Source organism: Simochromis diagramma, unplaced genomic scaffold (assembly GCF_900408965.1).
Source record: "Simochromis diagramma unplaced genomic scaffold, fSimDia1.1 OVJJ01000753.1, whole genome shotgun sequence".
Lineage (NCBI taxonomy): Eukaryota > Metazoa > Chordata > Actinopteri > Cichliformes > Cichlidae > Simochromis > Simochromis diagramma.
In genome coordinates, this window is record NW_024387523.1 from 12,737,828 (window position 1) to 12,751,058 (window position 13,231).

At 40.8% G+C, this 13,231-nt stretch overlaps 2 protein-coding genes across 6 annotated transcripts in view; both read left to right on the plus strand.

Moving 5' to 3' along the window:
• gabbr2 (gamma-aminobutyric acid (GABA) B receptor, 2) overlaps positions 1 to 13,231 on the plus strand; it is a 183,723-nt gene that overhangs the window by 132,141 nt on the left and 38,351 nt on the right. The window contains exon 13 of the mRNA XM_040021390.1: positions 294 to 416. Within this exon, the coding sequence (XP_039877324.1) occupies positions 294 to 416 (123 nt within the window). The remainder of the gene's footprint in view (positions 1 to 293; positions 417 to 13,231) is intronic.
• LOC120727195 lies at positions 442 to 10,261 on the plus strand. Of its 5 annotated transcripts, none has more exons than XM_040021394.1 (4): positions 442 to 1,704; positions 1,899 to 1,953; positions 2,050 to 2,769; positions 2,854 to 3,068. In XM_040021394.1, exons 1-4 carry the CDS (start codon positions 1,602 to 1,604, stop codon positions 2,972 to 2,974), a joined length of 999 nt encoding a protein of 332 aa, XP_039877328.1. In that variant the 5' UTR covers positions 442 to 1,601; the 3' UTR covers positions 2,975 to 3,068. The 5 variants fall into 5 exon arrangements, with proteins under 5 accessions (XP_039877328.1, XP_039877329.1, XP_039877326.1 ...); XM_040021395.1 differs by having other exon boundaries at positions 2,050 to 2,652; positions 2,812 to 3,061; XM_040021392.1 differs by having other exon boundaries at positions 2,050 to 3,059.

Below are 13,231 nucleotides of genomic sequence, written 5' to 3' on the forward strand. Positions count from 1 at the left end.
GTTGAACCAGGCCTTGGTCTTTTGGACTCACAGGCCTGGCTGGATTCCGATCCCAGCAGGTGGTCATTTGCAGTTAAATACGTTATTACCAGACCCTGATTAGATGGTTAAAATGAAAACAGCAGGGGTCTAGGACCTCAGATGGGATGTGAATAACTCACTTCACATAATTAGTGTGGTCAATAAGAAATGCTGTCTGAAATGACACTACAGATACTTGCATTATCATATAACATTAGCAGGTGTGGGCTATTTAGCTAATAAAAGCACCTAATTTTCTCTTCCCTTTTCAGATCATAAAGGACCAGAAGCTGTTGATTATCGTTGGCGGGATGCTGCTAATCGACTTATGCATCCTCATCTGCTGGCAGATTGTGGACCCACTTAGGAGGACTGTGGAGGAATACAGCCTGGAGGTCAGTCATCTTGTCTAAACTTGTGGTCACTTGCAGCGCTTTTGGTAATGAAGCTTACCTTAGCTGGTGGGGAGTCTTGGTGACATAAAGTCTTGCTAAAAATGCCTGAGTGTTTTGAGTTTAACCAAACAAAATGTCTGCTATAGGCTCCTGCACGAGCATCTTTGTTGTGCCTGTTATTTTTGGGTCAGGATGTTAGCCATTGCTGCCTCCTGTGCCCATCCCGTGGCCGGACATTTGCCAGCTTGAATGGGAGACTTTGGCAAGCTCCACTGGAAAAGAGGCACTTGGCATCGTTTCATCTTCGCTGGAGAGTTGGCATGGCAGGGAGCAGAAATTAAAACTGCTACAGTATACTGTGACTGTAAAGAGACTGAGATTCTCTGAGATTGGTGCAGGATTAGTCTAGCTTTGTGCGCAATTGGCTCAATTGAACATACTGTAGCTCTGGCATTAGAGGTTGATGATGTGTGAAGTGTGTTTTCAGTTAGGCATAGCATATTAGCACATCACTATCAGTGATATTAAGGGAATCCACACATTAGCAAGGCAAGTGAATATTTCTATACTCAGAGGTATTAGTCGCTTTGGTTGAATTAGGTGATTTATTTTTTATTTCATATTTCTGTGTTGAGCATACTGCCTGAAGTCAGTAGGAGTGCCCTTTTTTTTTTTTTATCACTGGTGCAGTGAGGACCCACTGGAGAAAGGATCTGGCTATAATAGCGATTTATTAATGAAGTATGCAGCAGCTGTGGTTTAGGAAAGCTAATTGTTTGAGTACATCTGCTCACTTTGCTCCACATGAAACTTCAACCAGGGACACTTCAAGCTGTGCATGTTGTTGTTGTTTTTGAGAATATCTGCAAATATCAATGCAGATAGTCTCAAAATAGATGATAAATTAATAACATATAGATGATTACAAAATTCACTGGTTTAACCGAGTCTGTTAACCTAATCAAATTATCAGATACATAAGATGATGGAATATGTTAGGCCAAGGGATACTTCAAATCCATAATCCAGTTGTAGTTTTTTTAATCTGAGTGTATTAAAGAACAACTCTTCACTCAAAAACTGTAGCCAGGCAAGAAATTTCAAGTGAAGATTTGTTTTTTCTGCTTAACTGGATATGGATATGAACATACTGGCACAGAATGTTGGGCACAAACACTTCCGCACATGAATATTCCAAGCACAGAATGTTGGGAACAAGGACTTTGCACTAACATTCCGCACGAACATTCTGCCCAAACATTCTGTGCACAGAATGTTAGGTACGAACATTCTGCTTGAACATTCCGCGAACAGAATATTGGGTACAAACATTCCGCACAAATATTCCATGCACAGAATGTTGGGAACAAGGACTTTGCACTAACATTCCGCACGAACATTCTGCCCAAACATTCTGTGCACAGAATGTTAGGTACGAACATTCTGCTTGAACATTCCGCGAACAGAATATTGGGTACAAACATTCCGCACAAATATTCCATGCACAGAATGTTGGGCACAAACACTTTGCACGAACATTCAGCACAAACATTCCGTGCACAGATTGTTGGGTACGAACATTTCCCACGAACATACTGGCACAGAATTTTGGCCACAAACACTTTGCATGAACATTCCGCACAAACAATCCGTCTGATCATTCTGTGCAGAGAATGTTGGGTACGAACATTCTACCCAAACATTCTGTGCACAAAATGTTGGGTACGAACATTCCGCACGAACATTCTGCCCGAACATTCTGTGCACAGAATGTTGGGTACGAACATTCCACACAAACATTCTATGCATGGAATGTTGGGCACAAACATTCCATGTACAGAATGTTGGGTACGAACACTCCGCACGTACGAACATTCTACCCGAACATTCTGTGCACAGAATTTTGGGTACGAACATTCCCCACGATCATACTGTCACAAACACTTCACACGAACATTCCATGCACAGAATGTTGGGGACAAAGACTTGGCACTAACATTTCGCACAAACATTCTGCCCAAACATTCTGTGCACAGAACATTCTGTGCACAGAATGTTGGGTACGAATATTCCGCACGTACGAACATTCTACCCGAACATTCTGTGCACAGAATTTTAGGTACGAACATTCCCCACGAACATACTGTCACAGAATTTTGGCCACAAACACTTCGCACGAACATTCCATGCACAGAATGTTGGGGACAAAGACTTGGCACGAACATTTCGCACGAACATTCTGCCCAAACATTCTGTGCACAGAACATTCCGTCCACAGAATGTTGGGTACGAACATTCTGCACGAACATTCCGTGTACAGAATGTTGGGTACGAACATTCCGCACGTACGAACATTCCACCCGAACATTCCGTGCAGAGAATACTGGGCACGAACATTCCGCACAAACATTCCGTGCACAGATTGTTGGGTACGAACATTCTGCCCGAACATTCCGTGCACAGAATGTTGGGCAAAAACACTTTGCGCGGACATTCTGCACGATCATTCCGAACGAACATTCTGTGAAAAGAATATTGGGTGCGAACATTCTGCCTGAACATTCCGCCCACAGAACGTTGGGCACAAGCATTTTGCACGAACATTCCGCACAAACATTCTGTGCACATTCTGTGCACAGAATGTTGGGTATGAACATTCCACCCAAACATTCCGTGAAACCCAAACATTCCGTGAACAGAATGTTGGGTACAAACATTCCGCACGTACGAACATTCTGCCTGAACATTCGGGTACGAACATTTGGCATGAACATTCCGTGCACAGAATGTTGGGTATAAACACTTTGCACTAACAATTTGCACGAGGTTCTCCAGGTTGCAGCTGAAGGAATAAGGCTTTCAAACAACATACCCTGTTAATTCAAAGGAACAACTGAAGTTGGATTATTAATTTTGTCCTAATATTATTATTGCTTGATTAACTTCCACAGTCTTCCTAAAACATACCACCAACCATCTTCATAGATAGATTGTGAAGCTCTGTTTTGAATTATTGAGTTTATCACCACCATCACATACAGTAGGTGACTGCTATTGTTAGCTTAAGTGAACTCAGATGGCAGAAAGATATCCTAGATATTCTGAACCTGCGTAGTACTACAGGTCCCAGGTATGTTGAATTGAAAACACTAAAAACAATCTGCTTTCCATTAATGCTACAGTTTATTATTCTCTTTATGTGTTGGCTAAAAACTCAGTGGAACAGCGCGATTACATTTACTTTACTGTTGCTTCTTTCAAATGACAAACAGGAGATTACGGATAGTACGAAGATGACATTTCACCTAATGAGCAAAGAGTTCCACAGAGTTCTTTATGCAGGCCACAAGATGGCTAACTGCACCCTAGGAATCCTCAGAAACTGACAGCATTAGCTGCATACTCATTGACCCTGCTGCTAAACAGAGGTTGCCAGACGTCTGGTGCGATGAAAATCCGGGTCTGTTGTTGGAGCCTTCTTTTGATCATCCTGAATAGATTTTCTTCTTGTTTGCCAGCTTGTTGCCAAGGTCCTGTGGGGGTGGAAAGGTACCTTGCACCCAATTTTGACTTTCTTCAATTAGATGAAAATCTTGTGAAGTGATAAATAGTGCTTATCAAAGAGTAGCAGGTCAGAGAGCCTCTCTCTCTCTGAGTCCTCGATAAAAAGATTCCAGTTTGCGAACCCTGATGAAAACATGTAAATTATATTGGCAGTATTATATTGGCAGTATTATTTGACTACTTCTGATCTACAATGAAAGGTATTTATACAACTCTAGAGAAATCTGTATTTCTTTTGTGTTGTATAGCCACTTATATATTTAAGCCTGCTGAAAGAGGGAAACAAAGCCTTGCTTAGTATTTGTGAATGTTATCAGCATGGGCAGCTGACTCCTTATGGAGTAGTCTCAGACTTTATGTCCTGGCCAGGGGAGGGTTGTGAATATATATAAACCACTGAGTGCTGGAGTCTGCATTTCCCCTGAGGTTATGAATCTGCATGCCTGGGCTGAGGCATAGGGTCCACAAACCTGCCTTGCCTGCCAGATTTCAAACACCGGCACCAGTGGACCCTTGGGGCTCAGCTGAGGGAAGAGACAGCCTGGAGCTCATCTGCACCCTGGGCCTCCAGGCCTACCACGTGGGACCACAAACCAGAAGGCAACCCAAATAAACTGAAAGTAGACAAGAAGCAAAGAGAGGCTAGGAGATAACGATAACTCATCAATAGCTGTGGTTGTAACAATAATTTTAAAGCAAAACTAACAGAGAATATTGCTTTATAAACAGAGGCAGAAGGGTTTTAAGCCATGTACATAATGGCATAAGCACTGCAATAAATAACTTGGCGTTTCCACTGGGTTCAGTGAGGTGTTGGAACAGTTGGTGTTGTGATCTACAAGTATCCAATGAAAATGAAAGACAATTAAAAAGAAGATAATAATAAATAATGCAGAGTGATCCCATCATATTTCATTTTCTCCCCAGTACTATTACATTATCTCCTGCAGTTGTAGTCCGGTGTGTGTGCATACGCGTGTGTGTGTTTGTTTGTGTGTGTTGTTTCTGATCTGAAAGGTAGATTAAGTCTGACTGTTTGAGGGGATGGGGAATAGGACCGTGGTAAACGGTCTCCATGGAGCTCAGGAGCCAGTGACTGACTCACTAATAGTAAATTGCTCAAAGAGAAGGACCATTAGTTACCCAGTTTCCTGTGAACTACCGCATCATGCTTGGCCAACATTCTTTTTCGTTTTCTTTTTTTTTTCATTCCCTCTCTCTTTCTCGCTCTGTCTTTGTCAGAAACTCCCCTACACCCCCTCACATTTCACCTCTGTGGAGAATTGAAGTTGACCTTGGGTTCGCTAAGCTGTACCCACCTGCTGTATCCAAGGATACATTGTATGTCAGTGCAGTGTTATTGAACTGTCACGGTGCTACCTAGTTTGCCAGTTTTGCTGTTTGTACCACTTCACTGGAGGGTGTCTTTGCTAAACAACAAGCGTATTCAGTTTTTCTTTTTCTTTCTTTAATTTAATAGACACAGTCAAAGGGAGTGTGTGGCCAAAGTCAGTGGCTATCGCAGATTTTGGATGAAATGATTGGGCTTGCGATGTACATGGGCAACTTGGAAAAATTCAGTTCCGCAGGGTTAATCCCACTGCTGAATCTAGCAAGCTAAGCTTAATGAGCTACCATTCACAAAACTGGGCCATTCCCCTTTGCATCCTTTATTAGCATTAACAAGAAGATGAAACTAAAGAGGCTGACAATAGATCCTTGTGGAACACTTCATAAAACATCACTGATTTAATACCCTCCCAAATAAAAGTAAAGAAGAGCCAAAGATCGTGCGGGGAGTTAAGTCTTTAAGTCTTTCAAATGGGAGGAGAGTAACCTCACACCCCCCAGTCATATTTTATGGCTCCACTTCAAGCCTGTAGTTTTAATTGCACTACATGGATGATGGTGCTCTCCCAAAAAATGACTTTTGACCTTGATACTATAAGAAATTTACCTCTGCTTTTACTATATACTATACTATGAAATAAAGACTCACATGCTGAATAAAGAAAAGCACAAAACAAAACAAAGTGGAATGTAGATGGACTAAGATGATAATTACAGCCCTCCCTCTTAAACTTAATGTACAGAAAGCAGGAATTGTTCTGACCGCTCCCCCAAATATCCTGGGAATGCTGATGGAATTGTTGGGCTGCAGTGAGCAATTAAAATCCCTTCTGTGGCTCGTTAATAATTGTCCATTCCTTAATGGCATGGATGTTTCAGCAGCTGCTGGCTGCTAGAAATTAAGCCCTGCAGTACTGACACATGCTGTAGTGTCAGTGTACACACGTGTGGAATGTGGCAAGTCATACGCGGATGTGTTTTTGTATGAGTGCCTGTGTGTTTACGGATGCATTAATATCCACTCTTGTGGATCCAGGGTATTGTCCCCCCCCGCATAATGAAGGACAAACTGTCAAGAAAGGATGATTAGCATTCTGGTGAATCCTGCCGCAGACCCCCTCTACTCTCCTCTCCTCTCTTTCTTCCCCTCCCTCCTCTGTCGTGTAGTTTTTTTATTTATTTTTTTTGCAGCCTGGAAGCTGCTGCAAGCATCAGCGGGCAGGAGAGCTGCAAAAGAATATTGCAGTGTGGCATCGCCATGGCAACGGCCATGGTTCCTGACATCCATAACGCAGAGAGCGGCACTGTTGATTCACGAGACAAAAATAACGGGTTGAGGCACCCGTCTCAGCATGACAACGCATGCTGGGAAAACTTTAAGCATCCACACAGAAATACATGCCCAAGGCTGATAGATCGTCAATGGCTGATCGAAGCAGAACAGATTTATCAACACATACATATTCATGCATGCGGATTTTCTTCCAGAAGATCTCTGAGAGTTTACCTCTGCTTCTCTGCCTCTGCTGCCCCCACCTGTATGCAGCAAGACGAGGAGAGAAAGGGGGGTGGAGGGAATTTAATCCCGGTGCTTTGTCAATGCACTCACCTGGTCCCAGTATCATATCATCGGAGGAGCAAGCAAAGTATGACTCACCACTAGCATTTAATGTGGAAATATTCATCTTTATGCAGCGATGATGTGATGCTGATTAGCTTGAATGGGAGCCCCCATTATCAGCAATGGAAATCGAGACAGGGTCTTCACTGCCAGGCTCAGACAAAAGCGGCGAGGGTTAAGATGCACAACTAATCTGACCAGAGGCTAAAGGACGCTGCTAAGGTCTTCATTATTTGCCCCAAACATAAATGCATTTGAGCGCTGTTTAAAAAAAAAAAAAGTTGTGCTATGAAAATACATCTTAAGTAAGGCAATTACTCAGATTACACAGCCATTTCTCTTGGCGGGAGGCTGTAAAATGCCATCTGTTCTTGTAATACTTAAAAATGCTATTTTTAAAAGATGGAGAAAAAAAACATTTTTGTTAACATCATTTCTAAATAAAAGAGAGGAAAGGTAACCGCAGACAACAGTCACGCTGTGGGCAACAAATAAGAAGGCCGGTTTTTGCATCTGTTGTAATTTCTATTAATAATGACATCAGACCAGTCTGACAGCAGGCACCTGCTATCAATGTGACTCCACTCTTTAGAGTCACTCTGCAAAGCAGTCCTGGCAGTTTTTGCTGTGCTGTTTGCATTGCTACTGCCTGCCACTTGTCCTGCTGAATCATTTCACTCTTCATTCTTGACATTTGTCCCCATTATTTCGCTCCGTTGCATTTGACTGCATATGCTGTATTAATGTGGCATGTTGCATCCATCACCCCCATGTGATAGTAATTGCATTAAATTATTCATTCATATGAATATCAAGTAGAGAGGTTAATACTTAATGTGTTTATATCCAGATTCAGACACAGACTTAACGAACACACTCGCACACACTCTCCTGCACCCACAGGTATAAGGTTTTCTCACATTCAGTCCCCACATTTCATTTCATGTTGTTTTTTCATCACCATGCGCTTATATTGTTTACTTTTTGAATTGCCTTCTACCTATGTTAGACATTTAACCATCAGAATCATGTCACCAGCCCCTGTTCTGTTTGCCAAACCTCCTTATTTATTCCATGACTCCCAGCCTATCCTCTACCCCTCTTCTGCTTTTCTTTATTTGTCCAGCTATTACCCTTTGGGAGTGTGCTAAAAAAGCAGGGGATGAAAAAAAGTGCTTTCTGACAGCAGTGCCAGTGGATCAAACTCAGGCTGGACTGAACCACTCTTTTTTTCCCCCCCATCCTCAATTTTTTTTACCTCTCTTCATCACCCCCTTTTCTCTGTCTCATTTGATTCTGGTGTTTCTTTTCCTTTTTTCTGCTCTCAGTTCACCATCTTCTGTGTAGTTTCTCAATTCCACCTCTTCAAAGGGAGGGATCAACATCTGGCCCAATTCCGGTCAGGATTTGGTGCTGATGGGCCGAGTTGGGGAAAGTAGCGAGTGTGGCCAGAGGGAGTGAGACATGTGCCAGCAAATTTCCTTGAGTCAGAGAATGCGTGTACTACTCCAGTGGGAATCTGTGTGTCAAGGTCACCGAGGCTATTTGAGTTTTTATTGTTATTGGTCACCCTTTTTTTGCACCTTACATGGGTGTTACATTTATATGTATAAATGTATTCTCTCTAAACTCTGATTCTGTAGTCGGAGCAGCCTGTGGGTTATGTGACCTCATTAATAAAATCAGCTTTTAGTTGTGTCAAAAATTTCAGATCCATCACGCTGTTGTGGTCAGACGATTGTTTTAGAAACCTCTTCCTCGTGGGTGCTCATTGATCTAAGAAAAGCTGCCAAGACTAAACAGAAACATTTTAGATTTATGTGGGCAAAGGTCATGTTTCTGTTTCGCTAGTGGTGTGTGTGGCTTCTACTCTGACAGTTAAGTCAGAGGTGTTAAACTAGCAGCTGGTTCAAAGGGTCAAATCCAGCCCACTGGATAGTTTTGCACAGGAATTTGTAACACAAGGAAAGATTATAGTATTTTTAGATTTAGACAAGTTTTTTTTGTAACTATATATGTAAAATACTCATGCACATGTGAATACTTTATGACTTTCTGTAAATTGTAGAATATATGACAGACTGTGAATTTGGGGGAAATAGGCTTTAGGCTTATGGTTTTAGATTTTTTTTTCATGTCTTGTCAGCTTTTATCCAGTGTTTTTACTTGTCTTGCCAACTTGAGGTCAAATTGAACTTTATGGGGCCATGAACTAAAATGTGTTTGATCCTCTTGGTCTAACATGCTTCTGCAGTCCTGTGAAAAACTAAATACAACTCCCAGTGATTCAGTAGCTTTTAAAGCAACCTTTAGCAACAATAACTTGAATTAATCATTTTCTATATAACTTTATTAGTCTCACATTATTGTGGAGGAATTTTGGCCCCCTCTTCTTTCAACATTGCTTCAGTTCAGGTCCCGCAACAGCATTTCATTTAGGTTGAGGGCTGGACCTTGACTGGTCCATCGTAACAACCTGCATGCATTCATTGTGGTGTAGATTTGCTGCTGTACTTCTTTGTCATGTTAGATGACTCAGTTTTGGCCAAGCTTTGGCTACTTGACAGATGGCCTTACATTTGACTGTAGAGTAGTTTGATAAGCAGAGGAGTTCATGGTTGACTCAGTGACTGCAAGGTGCTCCGTTCCTGTGGCTGCAAAACAAGCGAAAATCATCACCCCTGCGCCACCATGCTGACAGTTTTATGAAATTTTTGTGCTGATATGCTGTGTTTGGTTTTTGACAAATGTGGTTTTGTGCAGTATGACCAATCGTCTCCAATCTGGACTACTGTCCAAAGTAGGTTTTCTTTTTTTTCAGATGCAACTCTGCAAGCTTACTCCATGCTGCCATGTTCTTTTTAGAGAAAATTATTAAATATTATATTATATTTATATTAATAATTTATAGATGTGCTATAGCTTATGATCAGTTTATCAAGTGCATTTTATTACTGGCACCTAGTTGCTACTTACCGTCTGGATTCCTTTGGTAGCAGTAAGGAACTTAGTTTTTCACATGCATGGAGTCCTGCAAAAATGTCCTTTTTCACATGACTGTATCTTCCATCGAGCACCGGTTGTTTTCTACTATTTTCCAAAATGGACTCAGAACTAATTACTAGGGCTGGGTACTTTCATCACTGATTTCTAAAATCGATTCGATTCCGATTCACAAGGTCCCGAAGATTCGATTCAATTCAATTCGGTTTGATTCGATTCGATGTGAATCAGGGAAATTTTGCCTTAGACAGTCAGAAATATTATAATTCAGATCATGCATCACTACATTTCCATATTTTTATACCTATAAAAAGAAAGCTGACACTTGCGAGACTTTATCAAAGGTGTGAGCATTACAGCAGATGCCTTTGTGTCAAAGTAGCTGAGGATAAAACACAGAAAAACATGAAGGTGATTTTCCCGGCCTGGGATTTTATAAAAATGTTCTGCAGTAGATCAAAAACGAAAGAAAACCATTAATCAACATATGAACATTACCTGATGCTGCTGAAGGGAAGCAGAGCAAAGTTACACAGGTTTTATTAGAGACACAGCTAAGCGTTTTGCAATTTTGCATAATTTAAAAAAGTTTAAATTTGTTCAGTAGCCTATTGAACAACAGAAATGAAGCTTTCTTTTCGGAAGTAAGTAAAAGGAAAAAAGCAGCGGCCGACAGCGCTGTAAACAATAGTGATGGGATTTTCGGCTCTTTTTAGAGAACCGGCTCTTTCGGCTCGACTCACTAAAAAGAGCCGGCTCTTTCGGCTCCCAACGGGCTCTTCAGGTTGCTTTGTTGCTTTAATTAATTTATTATTAACAACAATATAAAATTATGCACAAAAAGAATTACTAATGTAAACAAATGTGGTTTTATTTATATATGTTTAGATATAAATATATACAGTGGGCCCTGGAGACGAAGCATGTATAAACTCCAAAAAACAGTGTGAAACTTAAGTTAGACTTGTGTTTGTAAATGAACCGCCCCATGTTGTGTAGCTTTCTGGATTTTATACTTATTGGGTTACATATTTATTTATTATACAGGCTATACAGTACATAAAATCAAAACTCACATGTTTTATGTAACTAAAGTGTGTAATTATGTCGGCTACAGACAATAATTAAGTTATAGACTATATTTATATGAAAAACGTGTTTGGGGGGGGAAAAGGCTTTGATTTTGCCACCCCCATTTGATTTCTTTGCCACCCTCATGCCACCCTAAGAAAGTTTCTCTAGATGCGCTCCTGGGTGGAAGCAAAACAGCAAAAGTAAGAGGGAATTCATGACAATGTTTATCAAATGTGAAGTGTAGTTTGCTGCTTCTTTTGCTGCTGGTTCAGTGAATTTTGGTTGGAGAGAGATAAAACCTGCAGCTTCAGAATCTAGAGCAAAAAAAAATACGTAAACACAAAGCGCGGACCCGCCGAAACATCAGAATCAGCCAGTCCGTGCCATCGGGTAAGAAAGGTGACATCTCATTGATTCTGATCTGTCGGCGGGTCCGCGCTTTGTGTTTACGTCTTTGTGCAGAATCCGTGTACCTGCTCTCATTTACTGTTTTAGCTGTTTGGTGGTTGTTGAAATTTTGTGAGGTTTAACCTGAGATTCTGGCTTTTCGGGCAAAATAAATTTATATTAAAAAATCGATTCAGGATTTTAATGAATTGATATCACGTTATCCAAGCTAGAATCGATTTTAATCAACTAAGACATCTTAAAAATCGATGTTTTAGTTGATCCATTTCAGTCAACTGTTGATTATGTGAATGCCATCAAGGACACTATGCTCTCCTTTCACTATCAAAGCATTGCTAGAGCCCAAATCAACTCCTGTTTTGTATTTATTGCACTCTGGTTGGCTTGTTGGATTTCTTTTAAAAGTAAATTATACAGGGATTTACCAATGAGTGATCACAGGACAAGCAATGAGAGTCACAAAGTCTTCACTCATAATGAAGGAGAACATCATCTGCCGCATTATCCACGCAGCAGCAGCATTGCCAAGGTGGTGCTAATATGGGTTTTGACTCTCCTTTGTTAGCATTAAAGCTCTGGCTGAGATCAATGCTTTTTCAAAGTAAACCGGGTCATTAAGGGATAACCGCCACCCACCTAGGCCTCTTCTCATCGACCCTCTCCAGAGGGAAGCAGGATATGAGGGAGAGAATAAAAGGGAAGGGTACACAGACCTCACACATTCTTGGTGCTTTGCATGGCTGCATGAGCATCTGAGAGTTTGCCTAATAGATAGGCAAGCTCTGTGTTGTTGCATGTATAATAAGGTGTTGTTACTGTGTGTGCTGTGTTATATTTTACTTGTGCTAAATTAGTGTTTTGAATGAATAACAAGGTGCTCTCCTCTAAGTAACTGGATAGTTAACTGTTGAAAAAGACCCAGTTGCAAGTGACTCTTTGACGATCACATTTCTGTGTACCCATTTCTACACATACTGTGCAGCTACTCTGCTGTACATGCTGTAGGTCCCGGCACAACATGGTGCCTTTGTCATTGGCCTGTTATTTTGTGGTACTCTAAGTAACTGTGTGACAGGTCTTCCCTGAGGGACGCCCTATTTCTATTTATAGTTATGCCTGTATTTGAATGTCCCAGCCAGCAGCAAGTTTAATCTAATCTCCACCTGGACAGGACGCATGCCCCAACCTATATAAAGAGTGCTGCATTATGTGCTAATGAAAACTCAAGCTGAATTTGTTTTTAGGGCCAAATGTTTTGTGAAGGGACATCGATTTTGCAACTGTGGTCTAAATGTTAACTGTTAATTAATTGATTTATGGACCAGAAAGCTACTGGAGCAAGCCAATTAGAAATTAAAGACCACTGATAGATTGAGATTAAGTTATTCTCTTCGTAACCATCAAACTGTGCCAGCTGATGAAAGTATATTGTGCTGCACTTGAACCCATATGGAAAAGATATATATAAATCTTATAAAGTTTGTATCTGTCTTGTGTGAAACTTGTATGAAAAGCATACAAGAGTGAAAACACATATAAGATCCCTTGGAAAATTATATAATGAAACTTGTATGTTTTGTATACTTACTAAAAAAATATATGAAAGTAATGAGAAAGTGGCCACTTTCATGAGTAAATCATATATGTTTTTACTATTTCTTTTCCATATGGGAAATCATGTTTGTGAGAAGATTATGAGTGCACGCTGTACCTTCTGAATGTCTGAATATTCAAAAATAAATAAATCAATGGAGTTCCGCCTCCATGTTTCTATATTTAAAGCTGATTTAGCTCC

Bases quoted from the DNA above. Each gene is read 5' to 3' on its own strand.
- LOC120727195 (XM_040021391.1), top strand. From the start codon at position 1,842: ATGTTAGGTACGAACATTCTGCTTGAACATTCCGCGAACAGAATATTG. The intron at 2,898-3,219 runs TTTGCGCGGACA...GGGTATAAACAC, and splicing joins AGAATGTTGGGCAAAAACAC to TTTGCACTAACAATTTGCAC.